An 18,119-nucleotide genomic window follows, 5' to 3' on the forward strand; every position below is an offset into this window, starting at 1 on the left:
GTTTGTCCAGGCGTGAGGCGTCCCTCTTCTTTATGCTGCCTCCTAGCACACCACCGCATAGAAGAGGGTGCTCGCCACAACCGTCTGATAGAACATCTGCAGCATCTTATTGCAGACGTTGAAAGACGCCAGCCTTCTAATGGTTCAAGTCCTACCTCAAAGGTAGATCTATGTCTTTTAACATAGATGGGAATTTCTCTCAGCCAGTTCCTCTCACTCAAGGCATCCCACAAGGTTCTATCCTGGCTCCCCTTCTATTTTCCCTTTATCTGCTCCCCTTGAAGGCCATTTTTTACAAGCATGATGTTGTGTATCACTGCTATGCTGATGACACACATCTGTAGCTCAAAGTTAGTTCTGACATCACTTCATCGGTAAAAAAGCTGTTGAAATGCTTTGAGGACATTAAATATTGGATGGCACAGTTAAACGTAGTACTAGGGTGTTGCACCATGGTAGCCATTATGAATGTAGTGAGAAGTCAAGCAGAATGACACCTTTTATTGGCTAACTAAAAAGATTACAATATGCAAGCTTTCAAAGCAACTCAGGCTCCTAAACGAAAATAAAACAGAGGTCATTATTTTTAATCTTGCCACATCTGCAGTTGAAATCGGCACTCAGTTAGGCTCCTTGGCAGCAATGAATCATAATGATGTCAGGAACCTAGGTATCATCTTCGAGTCGTCACTAAGTTTTGAAAAACAAATCTCCACGGTAGTAAAGTCCAGTTTTTACCAACTGAGGCAAATTTCTGAACTAACATCCTTTCTATCACAGAAGGACAGTCATTCATGCCTTAATTACATCTCTCCTAGATTATTGTATTTGCTTATATATGGGTCTGCCAAAATCTGCTCTGTCGCACCTTCAGCTGGTTCAAAATTTTGCGGCGAGATTCTTAATTGGGTTGAGGAAAAAGGATCACATCTCCCCTATTTTAGCCTCTCTCTCTCCACTAGCTACCAGTGAGGTGTCGTTGCATTGATTTTAAAATCTTGTTGTTTGTTTTTAAAGCCTTGCATGGTCTCGCTCCAAAATATACCTGTGACCTCCTTCACCCCTATATGACACCAAGAGCACGGAGGTCATCAGGACGACAACTCCTTGTAGTGCCAAGATCTCGGCTGAAGTTGAGGGGAGACCGAGCATTCTCAGTTGTCACTCCTCAGCTTTGGAATGACTTGCCTTTTCACATCAGGTCTTCATCCTCTATCGAGGTTTTTAAAAGTCATCTTAAGACCTGCTTGTTTTCTTCTGCTTTTCACTATATATGATGGGATTGTGGTGGACGTTATAATTGATTGTCTTATTGATCTGCTTCTGTATGATTGTTTACAATGTGCTTACTCTAATGCTTCTTTGTACAGCACTTTGGCGCAACCTCTGTTGTTTTAAATTTGCTTTTTTTATAAATACTAGGGGGCTTCGCTCGCCAACCCCTTAACGCCGTTGTGAAGAGGGGGGCTGAACGCACCCCAAGGAAATGCAGCTGCTCCTCTGAAACCCCTCTTAAATGGTAATACAATGGGAAATTAATTTTTTTTTTTTTTTACCTCCTCTTTGCTCGATCAGCTGCTGGCTTGCTGCTGCTGCCCTTCCGTGTGTTCTGCACTTCGCTCACCTACTCCTTCCCCGCCAGCGCTACGTGCCATTGTGAAGAGGGGGGCTGAACACACCCCAAGGAGACGTGTTTGCTCCTCCGAAACCCCTCTTAAATAGTGATACAATAGGAAACAAATAACAGTTGTTTTTTTTTTTTACCTCCTCTTTGCTCGATCTGCTGCTGCCTTGCTGCTGCTCCTGTATGGCATGATCTCCATTTTGTGCTGCACTTTGAATGTTTTAAAGTCACTGCCGTGTTTCTCTTCTTCCCCAGACATCCTCAAACACTATTCAATCTTTTTTCGCTGTTCCATTATTTCACCGAGTAATATTTTACGTTTGTTTGCACTAATGTGATCTTTACTCTCATTTTTTTGAGACTTTCGAATTTTCCTACTTCCATTATTTCTAACCTGCTCTGCATGTGTATCACGGGACTTGCTTCCAAAGGTTGTAAGTATGACGTGACTTGTCCGTCTCGCTGGACAAGAAAGTGTCTCTCTGGCTCTCTTCAAAGGATCAAATCTCATCGCAGGAAAAAAGTCTCGCCCCAAGTTTTTTTTTATAATAGAGAGAAATAATCTAATCTAATCTAATCAAGCTGTAGTGGCTGTGACCAGGCCTGCCTTCTTTTCCTTAGCACTCTGAATTGGCACAGTAATTAATCTTTTCAACACTGAGATACAGTGCATCCGGAAAGTATTCACAGCGCATCACTTTTTCCACATTTTGTTATGTTACAGCCTTATTCCAAAATGGATTAAATTCATTTTTTCCTCAGAATTCTACACACAACACCCCATAATGACAACGTGAAAAAAGTTTACTTGAGATTTTTACAAATTTATTAAAAATAAACAAATTGAGAAAGCACATGTACATAAGTATTCACAGCCTTTGCCATGAAGCTCAAAATTGAGCTCAGGTGCATCCTGTTTCCCCTGATCATCCTTGAGATGTTTCTGCAGCTTAATTGGAGTCCACCTGTGGTAAATTCAGTTGATTAGACATGATTTGGAAAGGCACACACCCATCTATATAAGGTCCCACAGTTGACAGTTCATGTCAGAGCACAAACCAAGCATAAAGTCAAAGGAATTGTCTGTAGACCTCCGAGACAGGATTGTCTCGAGGCACAAATCTGGGGAAGGTTACAGAAAAATTTCTGCTGCTTTGAAGGTCCCAATGAGCACAGTGGCCTCCATCATCCGTAAGTGGAAGAAGTTCGAAACCATCAGGACTCTTCCTAGAGCTGGCCGGCCATATAAACTGAGCAATAGGGGGAGAAGGGCTTTAGTCAGGTAGGTGACCAAGAACCGGATGGTCACTCTGTCAGAGCTCCAGAGGTCCTCTGTGGAGAGAGGAGAACCTTCAAGAAGGACAACAATCTCTGCAGCAATCCACCAACAAGGCCTGTATGGTAAAGTGGCCAGAAGGAAGCCACTCCTTAGTAAAAGGCACATGGCAGCCCGCCCGGAGTTTGCCAAAAAGCACCTGAAGGACTCTCAGACCATGAGAAAGAAAATTCTCTGGTCTGATGAGACAAAGATTGAACTCTTTGGTATGAATGCCAGGCGTCATGTTTGGAGGAAACCAGGTACCGCTCATTACCAGGCCAATACCATCCCTACAGTGAAGCATGGTGGTGGCAGCATCATGCTGTGGGGATGTTTTTCAGCGGCAGGGACTGGGAGACTAGTCAGGATAAAGGGAAAGATGACTGCAGCAATGTACAGAGACATCCTAGATGAAAACTTGCTCCAGAGCGCTCTTGACCTCAGACTGGGGCGACGGTTCATCTTTCAGCAGGACAACGACCCTAAGCACACAGCCAAGATATCAAAGGAGTGGCTTCAGGACAACTCTGTGAATGTCCTTGAGTGGCCCAGTCAGAGCCCAGACTTGAATCCGATTGAACATCTCTGGAGAGATCTTAAAATGGCTGTGCACCGACGCTTCCCATCCAACCTGATGGAGCTTGAGAGGTGCTGCAAAGTGGAATGGGCGAAACTGGCCAAGGATAGGTGTGCCAAGCTTGTGGCATCATATACAAAAAGACTTGAGGCTGTAATTGCTGCCAAAGGTGCATCGATAAAGTATATGTGTTTTCTCAGTTTTTTTATTTTTAATAAATTTGCAAAAACCTCAAGTAAACTTTTTTCACGTTGTCATTATGGGGTGTTGTGTGTAGAATTCTGAGGAAAAAAATGAATTTAATCCATTTTGGAATAAGGCTGTAACATAACAAAATGTGGAAAAAGTGATGCGCTGTGAATACTTTCAGGATGCACTGTATGATGAAGGTCACATAAAAACTTTCAATCTCAAGACGATATTAAAGTCACAAATATTTGTACACCCCCCACACACAAAAGTGGTCTAAAACTTAGGATTTTGTGCATTTTTTTGCTGGTCAGACTTCTCTAAAGAGACTGGATCTGTGTCCCAAATGAGCTGCCATTTCCACAGTCGATCATATAAAACCTGTGCTCATGTTACCAGCACATACCCCTCATCATGTAGAGTCTTGACTGTGCACTTTAACATAACAAAGAGAAAAATCACAATCAAGCATGAATTAGACATCTCGTGATATGTTGCACTAACAAATGATTTGGATTTCTAAAATGTTAGCCACACAGGGTCCACCAGTTTGAGTTTGTCAAGAACCCACTAGACTTTCTCTAATCTTAAACAATACCTGGGAATCGTTTCTATCTAAAATGCTAGAACACTATATTTCAGGTCCAAGTCTGTGAAAGAAAATATTTCCGTCTTTCTAGTGACACATATTGCAGATGGTGGCAAACAGACATGGTTAACTGCAACAGAATGAATGGCACCCATCAAGTCCCGCTGTAATTTATGATTATTTGGTGCGATTCCAGATACTTTATTTTTAATATCTCTGTTACTCGTCATCATCCCACTTGAGAACATCCTGATTTATGTTAGCTCGGATTTGGAGTTATTGTTACTCTTTCAAATATAATTGTTGTCTTTTTATTGACGTCATTATAGTGCCATTTCATTTAGGATTTTCTCGAAAGGCAAAAGCATTAGCCAAGTTATTTTTAGGGACATCACTATGTTGATAACATTTTCAATATTAGTTATGTGAGCACAATGGCAACAAAATGCATGATGTCATCTAAAACAGGGGTCGCCAACTCCAGTCCTGGAGGACCACAGTGGCTGCAGGTTTTCATTCTAACTCTTCTCTTAATGAGTGACCTGTTTTTGCTACTAATTAACTTCTTTTGAATTAATTTTAATTGACTTGCCCTTGAAGACTAGGAACCCCTTAATTGTTTCTTTTTCCTTAATTAGCAGCCAAACAATGATGCAATACAAAATGAGCCAAAACAACTGGTGTCCATCATACAATATCTGAAAATAAAGAACGATGAAGGTCTCAGGAATGTTGGTCTGCTGAGGTCCCCAAAATATTTTATCAGTGCTCTTAGAAAAGAGAAAATCAACAATTTCGGAAATGTCCGCTAATGCACCACGATAGCAGCAACAAGCCACGAAATTAAAGAACGGGTTTAATTAACGACAGGAATTGGCACCTCATTAAGCAGCTGGTTGGAGTGAAATTGGTTGGAGTTTGAGGCCCTGACTTAGTTGGTCTTCTGTTAGCTCCCTCACTTCACATTTAATTTCTGTTTGGATGCCATTTAAGGAAAGAAATGAAGCAATTCAGAGGAACGATGAAGGAATCTTAAAACAGCAATTCAATTTAAGTAAATTCAATAGAAGTTAATTAGCAGCACAAACAGGGCACTCATTAATAAAAGGGTTAGAATGAAAACTTGCAGCCACGGTGGTCCTTCAGGAGCGGAGTTGGTGACCTCTGTTCTAAAAGACCATTCTGTCTTAGCTTATCTGTGTCGTTTTTGATGTATCGGAATGCATATTTGCGGTTCTTTTAATCAACAGCAAAGCCAAAAATAGGAAAGCCTATAAACTAATCGATGGACAAGCCATGAGGTCTGGGGGGTGTAGGCCCCAGTAGGGTGTTACAGTGGCTCAATTCATTGATGATCAATCGAATGCCCTTCATCCTTTAAAATGAACGGCTCATTTGCTTGATGATTGATCAAAGGTCCAGGGTGGGAGATCAAACAGAAATGTTTCGGGAGAGGGGACCTGGCTTATGAATGAGGAGGGCTGGCATTTGAGCTGTAGTTTTGAGTACAGTTTGTGTTCTGAACATCAGATGCTATGCATGTGCCCACACATGACAGCATGTGACATCCCAGCAGCCACTGAGTGCCGCCTGCTGCAGGGCTTCTTTGACTGAACCTTCACAGGGATGGTAAATTGCTGTGCATTTGGACAAAAAAAGACTTGGCTTCATTGATAGGGTTAAGAGCTGGACTGTGTGGTCTTTACATTTTGATGTATTCTTTAAAACAGAACATTTGATATGAAAGTTCTGCCCACACTCATTACTAGGGCTCTGACTACCAATACATCTCCAATACTGAAGTTATTTTTATGGATCTGTCAGTTTGGCCACAACACTTAGTAGATTATCACATGGAACAGTGGATTTAGTCAGGTGAAGCTGAACAAAAATATGAAATGTTTAAGATAATCACACACAACCTTTCCATTCAACCAGCTGCAACTAAGGTCAAATCATACACATGACCCTGATATCTTGAAAATGTCCTCTTACCTGGAAAGTATCTACGACTCTGTGCAGGAACTCAATAACAAACAGGGGTGGCACCTCGCTCTGTATGACGGCCACAAAAAAGATCTTGTGCCTGTACACACTGATGAGGTAATGGTGTGGAGTGGGGATCACGGGTGGGACATTCTCTGGCTCTGACGCCCGCTCTTGCGCTTCAAAGAAGTAATCACACACGGAGCGGCTCACCACGCTTTTCCAGTGTTTCTCTAGAAAAATGTCCCCTGACGAGTTCACTAAAAACAGACTGTGGATCATGGCAGCTCCTGGTCACAGCTGAAAGAAGGAGAGGACCCAGATTAGTAAGTGTTCAAATTAATGTCTCAGAATTTGCTTATATTAGCCCACAAGGGGACAGTCTTCAGCTCTCCCGAAGAAGCCCCATCATAAATTCAAAGGGTTATTACTGTCACATGCATAGAGTATAGTGACATTTTTACTTGCACGCACTAATCACCATGTAACACTTCACCACTCTCTGGCACCATTATGAGTGAGGATAACCACCTTACCTTGAAACTTCTGTCTTTCTTACCTCAAAACGTCTTTCAGCCTTACCTTGCAATTTCTGCCTTTTTTCATCTTGCAACGTTCCTCTTCCTTACTGCAAAATTTCTCTCTACCTTAAAACTTCTGTCCTCCTTACCACAAAATTTACATTTACCTCAAAAGTTGTGTCTTCCTTACCACAACATTTTATGCTACCTTACTGCAAAACGTCAGTGTTCCTTACTGCAAAATTTCTACCTACTGTACCTCAAAACTTCTGTCAACCTTATCTTGCAATTTCTACCTTTTTTTATCTCGCATCTTTCATCTTCCTTACTGCAAAATTTCTCTCTACCTCAAAACTTCTGTCTTCCCTTTCTGAAACAACTCCCTTACCTGTATGTTAGTAATGGAACATGAAATAAAATGAATATATTTTAACATCTATAATGACAAGTTAACAACAAAACATGAGCTGAAATAAATGTAAATTTCTGACTGAAAATGTTTATATATAACAACTCGTAAGGCACTTCCATAAGTTCAGGGGCATATAGAATAATACAGGTACCTCTCAAAATCAACAGCAATCTAGCTTGATCATAACCCATAATGTGCTTTTGGGAAGCCCTCCAATTTTTCAAGATGCTGCTTAATCCGACTTTTTCAAACAGCTCAGCCTCATGGCATTACTACGCTGGAGTGACCAGCTAATATCAGCTTTCCTGGACCAATTGCTCTCCTTCTGGTTTTCTCACTCAGATGCTCAGAAAAATGTGCTCACATGCAGCACAATGGTACAGTGGTACTGCTACTGCCTTGAAACAAAGAGGCCCACCCTGCATGAAGTTTACATGTTCTCCCAGTGTCTGTGTGGGTTTCCTCCAAGTGCTCAAGTTTCTTCACACAGGCTAAACACATGCAGGTTAGGCAGATACTAAATTCTCTAGTGTGTATGTGTGTGTGTGTGTGTGAGTGAGTGTGCAGGGATTGTTCCTATTTTGTATTCTATGCTTGCTGGGATAGACTCCAGTTTCCTCATGACCCTGCTCAGGGTAAAGTGGGTTTGGAAAACGGATGGACGGGAGGAAGGAATAATGAAACTGCACCTTGATTGTTTACATGCAGAGCCCTTAAAAATTAAAACAAAGCATCTATAAAGTAATTGAATGGCATGGATGTTTGTCAGTTTCTCTCTTCTGATAATGCTGGAAAAAATGTGTCTTGTTGGAATAGAACTGGAAGAAGAGAGCTGAACAAATTGATGTCATAATGGAGGTGCTGTCCTCCCAGTGCTTGCACAACCTGGCAAATAAGAACATCTCATTAATAAGGAAACGGGCAGTCACTTAGCATTACCAGTGTCAAGAAACCACATGCTGCAACCAATGAATGAATGAACTTATTAATAAGCAAAGAAACAGAAAAGAACAGTTGCCTGTCCAGAGCTACAGGTGCCAGGTCACCACCTTAATGGAGAATTGAGCCATTTGTCTTAAGCCTGCATTATGGCCTGTCCCTAACAACCATCCAGAATCTACTAGCAACCCCTTTTTGCAAACCACCTCGGCTCTAGTGCCCATCCAGTACAGGCACCCCAATCCCCTTCTGTCCGTCTTTGAGCCTTCTTGCACAACATCTCACTGCTGCCAAACTGCCCCATTAACTTTCCCTGTTAATCATCTGCAGCTCCTTTATTTCAACATAAACACCTTTCCCTGTTTGACGCAATAAATCTCCTGTCAACCCTTTACTCAGATTTAAGTCCACCCCAACTAATTTCTATTTATTGTGTACTCTCATTAGGCACCTCATCACTCTTCAGACCCCCTGTACCTTCTTTTGCATGCCATCCCAGCTCTCTTCAAATTTGTTTATTAACCTTCCAAGCTCCCTTGTAAATCTAAATCTCTGCCCATCCTTTGAAGATGTCTTCAGTCTATCTTATACAATTCTTAGCAATGCCCAATGAACCCAACAAACCATGTGTGCACGGCATCTCACCCCTCTCCAGTATGCCAGTGACCCTGGGTGCGTGCTTTCTAGGCTCTTTTAAATTCCGTTCTTTGCCAATCCCACTTCCCTATAGCCTGTTTTATTACCTTCTCCGAAAACCACCCTAGCCTTCTTTAATCCCATTGAAGATTCTTACAGTCTTGTCAGTGTGCTTATCCTCTTTACATTGTCGACCTCCTGTCTTCAAGATACGCTCATATTCCCACCCGGTGTTTCCCAATCTTTAAAGCCCCCCATCACCCATCGGCTTCTGTCGCTGCATCATTAGTAATTAAGAGGCCCGATGCAGCCTTGATGCTGGTCTTGTGACGGGCAGCTGACGACCCACTCATGGCGGAAATTAGAGCGGATGGAACATTTGGAGTTTCTGGTGCTATGTACATCCCATCCAAGCCCGACCGAGCCTTGTCTAGTTCAGCCCCGATCCCTCGTCGACCTCTTACCTCGCTTCTCTGATTGTTAACTCGGCGTTGACAGCTGTCCTGTTCCTCGAGCACCACTTCCTGTCTCGCGAATTCATTGATTCCCTGCCTACTCATTGGGTCCGCCCTCGAGAAGGTGATTGGCCGAAAAACGCTTAAGTAATCCCTTGATTTGTAGTCATTGGGTAGACTTTGAGAACGTCCTGCCCTTACTTGCATATAATTGGTGAAAGTGTTGTCACTTAAATATTTAATCCATTCCGTATTGTCGCTTGAAAGAACCACACAGAAAAATATGAACATATTATACATTATTTGCAAAACGGAAGTCTAATTCAACATATCAACATTTCTTTTGGTGGGCGATGTATCCAATACAAATCGCAAGTGCCTGAAGACAAATGTCAGGGCAATTGCAGCATGCAGGTGCCATATCCGTGATTTGTAAAACCCTAGTTAATACAATTTATGTAGACGCATGCAGAATGAAGTCATGAAAGGGGTGGCCCTTATTAATTTAGGGGAGGGAAAAACAACTTGAAAATAACTAAAAAAAGTACTGACTGTAATGCAGAATGTTAAAACAAAGACTTACAAATTTCAGTTCATCCAAAACACGCGCAAAACCGTAATGAAAACACAGACACGCAGAGCTGAATATAACATCAGGTAATTGATACTCTTAACGCATTGTTTTTACAACTGTGGACAGCAGAGTGGCGCAGTGAGCTGCTGAACAGCTTCAGGGGTTCTGAGCCTGCGGGGTTCGAATTAAACGTTCGGGTGCTGCTTTCTGTCTTCCCGTGACTTTGAATGTGTTCCTGTGTATCTACATTAAGCTACAGTTCCATGTCATACATGCATGCATTCTCTTAACCTGCATTATGGAAATTCAAGGTAAGGAGAACCGAACCCGCAGTGGCCAGGCAGGCACCAACCCCGAGCAGCATACCACTCCGTTGTAGGGCGCCGTTTCCTTTATGCCAGTCGATGAGCAACTAATGAACCAGTGTGCGAAACACGAGTGAGTACCAAACCATGAATGAGTGGCGGGGTTTGTTCTCTTGTGGTCTCCTACTGCACTCAGTTAAAATCACAATAAAAAGCAGACGATGAAAATAAACTGCGTGATTGAATGAAATTTGTGGGATTTTATACAAGCCGTTACTGTGTGCTAGATTCGATATCAAAGTCCTACTTCTCTCTCTATCTGGGCTTCAAGATCCAGTTGATTTTTAAAGGCTGTATTAAAGTGCAATCTTTGTTAATTTAAATATTTATAATTCTTAAAATATTAAAAAGTTTAGGCGTATATAGTGTGTAAATAATGTGCTATGAGAACATGTTGATGATGAGTTACGCTCTGTGTTCTAATTGTTTTTAACTCCCTCCTCATGCTTAGTTGATCAGAGTTGTAAGAACTGACGCCCTTCTCCTTGGAAATTGTTCATAATAATGGTATAATGAAATAGTTTTTGCATTTTCTGCCATATACTTATGCCTATTGTGTGATGTTTAAGTTGTTTTAATTATTATCTCAATAAAAAGTGCTTTTGATTTCTATCTGCTATATAGTGCATTTCCTATCAGTCTATAGATCATAAATCTTCTTTCATAAATATATTATGTGCATTGTGCCTTTCATCCTTTCCTACCTATCTTTCATATATAGTGCCCTTCATATTTTCATATTATAGTGTCTTTCATGTCTATCTATTATAAAGTGTTTTTGCTGTCTAGCTCAGTTTTATAGTGCCTTTTATATCTATCTATACAAAGTGCTTTTGCGTCTATCTAGGGTATTTCCCATTTATCTCTCTGTTATACAGTGCATTTCATATCAATATATTATATAGTGTCTTTCATATCTATCTATCTATTCGGTGCCCCGTGAAGAGTGTGAAGGCATACGGGTCAGTGGCCCGTAATGCGAGGGCAAGATATTGTCCTGTAAAAACGTTAACAGTCCAGTTATGTTACATTAACTGCTATGCTATGTTTTTCCTATAGCTTGTGTAGATAAGTTAGACACTGGGAGTGTGCCAGCTTTGCCAGCCTGTTTGACTCAGGAACCCGCGTTAGGCTGGACAAACTTTAACTGCAATTTAACAAAGGAGTGTGTGTTTTCTCAAAAGTGAAAATGATGGTGACCCACTGTGATGTAACTCATGTATTTTTTATAAAAGTGGAACACTATTTTTACAACTAATGGATCGATCTTATTGGCAAACCACCGTTGTTTACGACCATGCATTTTCTGAGCCCTTTCACCATTATAGCGTTGGAAAAAGTCCGAGACTAACCGGGTAGCGTTGGCCACATGTATGAACTAACCCCGTCTGTCGCCGCACTGGGCAGTTATCTACAGTCCCCACATCACCTCCCGGATTTGAATTTGGATTAAGTCGAGATTGGCTTTACTCACAAGAACTGGATTCAGAAAATAACCAGGAATGGGAACTTCAGTTCCACAAAAACAGAATGCATTGCAAGTAATCGGGTTGTACAAAAAGAATGAGCGAAAAAATAACTGGGAGGACGTCCTTTTAATAGGGGGCTGCAACGCAAACTCTCAGGCACGGATTACCGTTAACTGATCGTATTCTCAAAGCCGTTTTAACTCCGAGTCGTGGGCGGAGTCAGGCCAGCGGACCATCGGAGGGCCCACGCACACCCATGTCGACACTAACACGCTAATTTGGAACTGGCAGTTCATTTGATCTGCACGTGGACAATGTCCGGGCATGGAACTCAAACTAGACACTCCAAACTCGTGGGGTGGTACCTGTACTCATCACCGTTATTACTACTTTTTATATGTAAAGTTGTGTAATATTGCATGGTTCAAAATAGTTTTAAGTGAAAACTAGCATGGCGAATTTATTGAGGTCCAGTGGTTAATACATTGTTAGAATGAGTTTAATTAATCAAGTTAGCCGAACTGAAGCAACGAAGAAAAGACTGCAAACTTGAAACAAAGAAGAAATCATTTTGGCTCGGAAGACTTCCCTCTAGTGGACAAAGAGAAAACAGAACTAGTTACTAAAGCGCAGATAGAGGAGAATTGAGACAAACTACGAAGAAGTCTATGAAAGATTTTAATTTGTTTAATTTAGGAAAATTTTTAAATGCAGTATAATTTGTTAATGCATTAACATATTAATTCCTTTACGAATTCATCTATCCAGTTAATGAACATACTGTGCCATGAAAAAGTATTTGGCCCCTTCCTGATTTCCTTTATTTTTGTTGTTCTTAACACTTAGTTGTTGCTGACTTCCAAGCAAATTTAGAATAATGCAAAAGACAATATGAGTAAACACAACATACAGTTTTAAAATGATAATTCGATTTCTTGCAGGAAAAACTCACCAACACCTTAATCATTCACATGAAAAAGTAATTGCCCCCGAGTTTCTCTTTCATCCAGTTGAACCAATTTCAAATGATAAAGGGTTCAATTAGACTCGGCATATGCAAGCTCAGTTGCTGCTCGCCGTATTTATTCTAATTATAATTGAAAATAAAAGCTTTCCAGCAGTGTGAAGTTGGCTAAAAGGTTTCAACAAAAGCACATCATGCCTTGATTAAAAGAAATTACAGAAGACCTGAGAAAGAAAGTCACCGAAATATATCAGTCAGGAAAGGGTTACAAAGCAACCTCTAAAACAATGGGATTCCAGCAAACCACTGTGAGAGCCATTATCTCCCAATGGAGAAAACTTGGAACAGCAGGAAATTTGTCATGGAGTTGCTGACCTAGTAACATTGCTTAAAGAATGCACAGAAAACTCATCTGGGAAGATCCCAGGCAAACACCTAAGGAACTGCAGGCCTCTCTCATCTCAGCATTCATAATTCCACCATTAGAAAGACACTGGACAAAAATAGCATCCATGGGGGAGTTGCAAGGCAAAAACCACTGCTAAACAAGAGAAACATAAAATCTCATCTAACGTTTGCCAAAAACCTTCCTTATTATTCCCAAATATTTGGGATAATGTCCTGTGGACTGATGAGCCCAAAGTGGAACTTTTTGGAAGACTGGTTTCTGTTAAATCAGGTGTAAAGCTAACATGGCTTTCCACAATCAGAGCATCTTGTCCACAGTCAAGCATGGTGGTGTTACTGTGATGGTGTGGAGATGCTTTGCTGCTTCAGGGCCTAGGCGATTAACCATAGTTGAGGGAATCATACATTCAACTAGAAAGTATTGAGGGGAAATGTCTGGTCATCAATCCATGAAGCTCAGGCACCACTGGGTTATGCAGCAAGACAAGAGCAAGTCCACCTCTGAATGGCCTATTTAAAATCCTGACTTGAACCCCATTGAGATGTTGTGACAAGACCTTAAATGGACGATTCATAGTTGGAATCCCTCCAATGTGGCTAATTTAAAACAATTCTTTAGAAAAGATTGGGCCAAGGAATGTCTCCACAGCGATGCCAAAGACTGACCTCCAATGACCGGAAGCGTTTGATTGCAGTTCTAGCTGCTAAAGGTGGCACAACTAAGAATTAAGTTTAAGGGGTATTACTTTTTCACATCGGTGACACAGGTGTTGCTAAACTTTTTTCCTTCGATAAATCAAAATTAGACTTAAAAAGTGTGTATCGTATTTACTCATTTTGTCTGTTGTATTATACTAAATTTGTTTGTAGATCAGAAACAAAGTGTTATGAATAAGCAAAAAAAAAAATAGAGGAAATCAGGAAGGGGCAAATCATTTTTCACATCACTGTGTTATGTTTTAAGAATGCAAGGAAGCTGGAGCTAATTAGGGGGGCACTGGGTGCAAGACAGAATAGGTGGGCCAGTTTACTTGAAAACTCACACACTCAAACCAGGCACTTAAGGAGTTACTATGGATAAATGTCTTATGGATACGGGAGAAAACCCTGCCAGCCCAGAAGAAAGCCAAATATTGGACAAAATGCTAACTCCACAGAGCTATATGCTCTCCTGCCCTCTAAAGCTTCACTGTTACTCAATCTATGAACCATCTTACTTTAGTTCAGGGTTGTGGGGAGCCAAAATCTTTTTGGCTATGTTGTTTGCTGAAACAAACCTGGATGGGATGGCAGTTCATTACAGGCCACATTTATTCCCAGTGTTTGAAGTTTTGCGGTGAACAATCTGGTTACATAGTTCTGCTGCCTCTAACGTTTTAATATAAGTGTTCCCTCTCTTCTTACACTATCACTTTGCTTTCTAAAACCTTGCTTGTATGTTCCATGCTGGTCCTGCACCTTGAAGGTTTGCGATTAGCAAATCCTTTTTTCTTATGTTTCAGATCGAAGGAGGATACACAAGAAAAAAAAAATCTTTTTTTTTTCCACAGAATAATTCTGATTGGTGGATTTCAATAATGTTGAAGCCTGAGGAGTTCTAATTGGTCAATTTAACTCATGGGAGGGGTTAATTGTTTGCTGTAGAGAACTGTTCAATAGGTGCTGTGAGCTCCTGCCTACAGAAATAAGCTCTCATGAATGATAAAATGAAAGAGGGTGGAAAAAGCGGTGCCAAGCTGCAATATGACCACAAACCCCAAAGATCCTTTAGCACAGCCTCTCTTTGTTCTCCACGGTATGGAGGCAGGAAATTCTGAAAGCCACAACACCACATCTGAGCAAAACAATCATCCAGAATGCCAAAGGAGCAGTTTGGTTATTTAAAAAAAAAGTTATGACTGGCTATTAGTTCATAACAGTGAAGTGGGATGTAGCATATGCAGGTCGCTGAACATGCAAGGCCCATCTACGAGACAAGAACTTAAACTGCCAGATAAATGGAGTGAGTGCTCTATCTGCTGTAATAATGCAGAATGAGCTACTCAGCAAACACCACTAACGAATATGATAAATATTGACAATGAAACAGAACAACATTTAAGAAAACATGAAATAATGCATCTGCTGTGAATTTGATTATAACATGTAGGCTTTTTACCTTCATGATTGCCTCACGAGCTACAACACCAATATTGCATAAGAAATGTCATCATTTGCAGCTCTGATGGTGGTGGTGGAAAATGCTGACAACCACCACTCAAGAATCTCCCATAAATGCTCAGTTGGGCAGAGGTCTGTTGGACGGGAAGGTCAAATTCTATCTTTAACATTGTTGTAATGGTCTACAACCCATTCCCTGACTAATTGCGTCCCATTTAAGCAAACACTTTCATCCTGGAAGATAGCACCAGCATCAAGATGGAAATGCATCACCACAGGATGAATTTGAGACCCTGGTTTGTATTTGAATTTTTATTCAATACAGCATATTTATTTGTCTTTCCCATCCGACAGTTTACTCCACTGAATATCGAGGATTTGAAGTGAATCTTGTGGAAATCCCAAATTTTCCAAACTTTGAGAACAGTTTATTGTAAACTGGATCCTGCGCGATATGGAAACTGGAAGTAATGTGAACCTTATGCAGTTTGGAAGACAAACAGAAACATTCTGAGACACATTGTCTATTACGTTCCAAGTTCAGTGTGTACGCTAAGTACAGTACAACTGACTTTGCTAAAGACTTTGCCATCATCATTTAAACAAGGGCAATGCAGTGCCATCTTGACCTAGGTGTGAGACCAGTGCCATATTTATCAAGTGTCTTAGAATTACTCCGAGGAGTTGCACTAAATGCCTGACTAGGATAAGAATTTGACTTACCTCAGAGTAGGACATACATCCACATCCAGCAGAAAGTAGGAATTCAGGTTTGAGAATAAATGACATCACAATTTTATAGCACCCCTTGTCAGAAATTGGCATTCATGATGTTTTTTTAGTTTTCTGATATTAATGCAAAGTCTTCACCACAAAGATAATAATGATAATAATATTCAGTGCAGGAGGAGAAGAATTAGAAGAAGAAAAAAAACATACAATAGGATATTCTGCTAAGATCAATTCATTTTTGCCACTTCTCAACAACATCAAGAATAAAACTTTAATGAGCACTGAGATGGAAAGACCGAGACACACACACCAAATGAGAGTAAAGCCTGATAAGAGGCACTTTTTTTAACAATGAACAATCAACAGTTGTACTTTCAGGAGAATCACCTTCCAGCTGTTGTGGCCATGGGTAATACCTTATAAAATGACAGTTACTGAAACTAGCCATATCTATTTCAGTGCTGTCTCTGAAGTCATTCACTATTCCAGTGTTCCCGATTGTCTTCTGGAGTCACATGCCGTGCCTGTCTTGGTGATCCCCACCCTTATCTTCCGCAAGGCTCTGTATATCCAATAGAGCCTCACAGAGCTGGTGCTGTTAGGGAACAAAGGGACTCTCCACCTGCCTTCTTGAATCTTCCAGGACTTGTAAAGTTTAACCTGAATGCTCCAGGGGTTTGTGGAATGCAGAGCTCAACATACCTGTGTGACATTTTGCTGCCAATCACCCATCTGGACAGCGTATCTCCAGTGTAATATGCTGGCAACTACAGTCGAGTTTGCATCCTTGATTGACCACCAGCATGTTGATACTGTGATATCACTTGTGATTCATGTACGTATGTTCATCCACACTTGGGGCAATGATCTTTATGTGCATGCAATTTACATGAATGCAGCTTGCTATAACACCACCTCACTTGGCGTAGTGGCGAACTGCAAAAATCTGTGCATTACCTCTCGCATTGTTAAGGGAGTTTAGAGGTAAAATTTGAGAAATGCTTAGTTGTGACATACCCAAATCATTGCTATTACAAAGCTACAATTTCCCCGGGCCCAAAATATGTTACCAACACTATCATTTCGACTGATAGTGCATGGCTTCTCCATACATATGTAGCAATTACACAACATCCATCCATCCATCCATTTTCCAACCCGCTGAATCCAAACACAGGGTCACGGAGGTCTGCTGGAGCCAATCCCAGCCAACACAGGACGCAAGGCAGGAACCAATCCTGGGCAGGGCACCAACCCACCACACACACACTGGGGCCAATTTATAATCGCCAATCCACCTACCCTGCATGTCTTTGGACTGTGGGAGGAAACCCACGCAGACACGGGGAGAACAAGCAAACTCCACGCAGGGAGGACCCGGGAAGCAAACCCGGGTCTCCTTACTGAGAGGCAGCAGCGCTACCACTGCACCACCGTGCCGCCCATTACACAACATATATTATTAAAATTAATTATTATATATTATTCCATTTCTATTAGATCAAGATCTTTTTACAAGTTAACTGTTCAGGGTTTCCAAAACATTTAGCCTTTCCTAGGATGTGATTGTCAGTCTCTGCTTGAACTCCATCTTCTTGCAGCTTCTAGTAAGTTACAGCAGGTCATGAGCTCTCATAAATCCAAGTGTAGTTACAATTAGTCTCCTAAATTAGGTAAATTTTATAAAATATTTTTACTCCCACTCCCAACAGTAGGACCAAGTTTGCCCACGCTAAGATTTTTGAGCTAGTTTGGATCATTTTCCTATGCTGAGACACTTGATAAATTTGGGCACTCTTCTGAGGCTGTGGTGTGCAGTTTCATGACTGATTATTCTTAGACAGTCCTTCATCAGGGAACTTCTCTGAATGGGAATACCCTACTTGTGGACTTGCACAACGGACTAAATGAGGACCCGTTTTTTTTCCTGACATTTGTGTCTGTTATGTCGCTCCCAGCCAGTATGCGCCAACGGAAACAGGATGGTAGGGATTTCACGCAGCTATGGGTCTGCACTTTACAACAGTCATTAAAGGATCCTGGTTAATAATAACAATAGTAATATGTTGGGAGAGGATCATAAAATGAAGTTCAACTTGAATAAATGTGAAGTTTAACACATCATATATTGTGGCCATTAGAGAGCATAACAAAGCCCCAAACCCAAAGCGGTGGCCTCCTGGCTAGATAAGGAAAAACCT

The 18,119-nt window shown here is 41.1% G+C and overlaps 1 protein-coding gene across 1 annotated transcript in view; it reads right to left on the reverse strand.

Moving 5' to 3' along the window:
- ap3m2 (adaptor related protein complex 3 subunit mu 2) overlaps window positions 1-9,379 on the reverse strand; it is a 32,680-nt gene extending 23,301 nt beyond the window's left edge. Inside the window, exons 1-2 of the mRNA XM_028797601.2 lie at window positions 9,256-9,379; window positions 6,293-6,583 (exon numbers count right to left, since the gene is read on the reverse strand). Of these exons, the coding sequence (XP_028653434.1) occupies window positions 6,293-6,565 (273 nt within the window). The 5' untranslated portion in view covers window positions 6,566-6,583; window positions 9,256-9,379. The remainder of the gene's footprint in view (window positions 1-6,292; window positions 6,584-9,255) is intronic.
- Between the last annotated feature and the right edge of the window lie 8,740 nt (window positions 9,380-18,119).

Source organism: Erpetoichthys calabaricus, chromosome 1 (genome assembly GCF_900747795.2).
Source record: "Erpetoichthys calabaricus chromosome 1, fErpCal1.3, whole genome shotgun sequence".
NCBI classification, from domain to species: domain Eukaryota; kingdom Metazoa; phylum Chordata; class Cladistia; order Polypteriformes; family Polypteridae; genus Erpetoichthys; species Erpetoichthys calabaricus.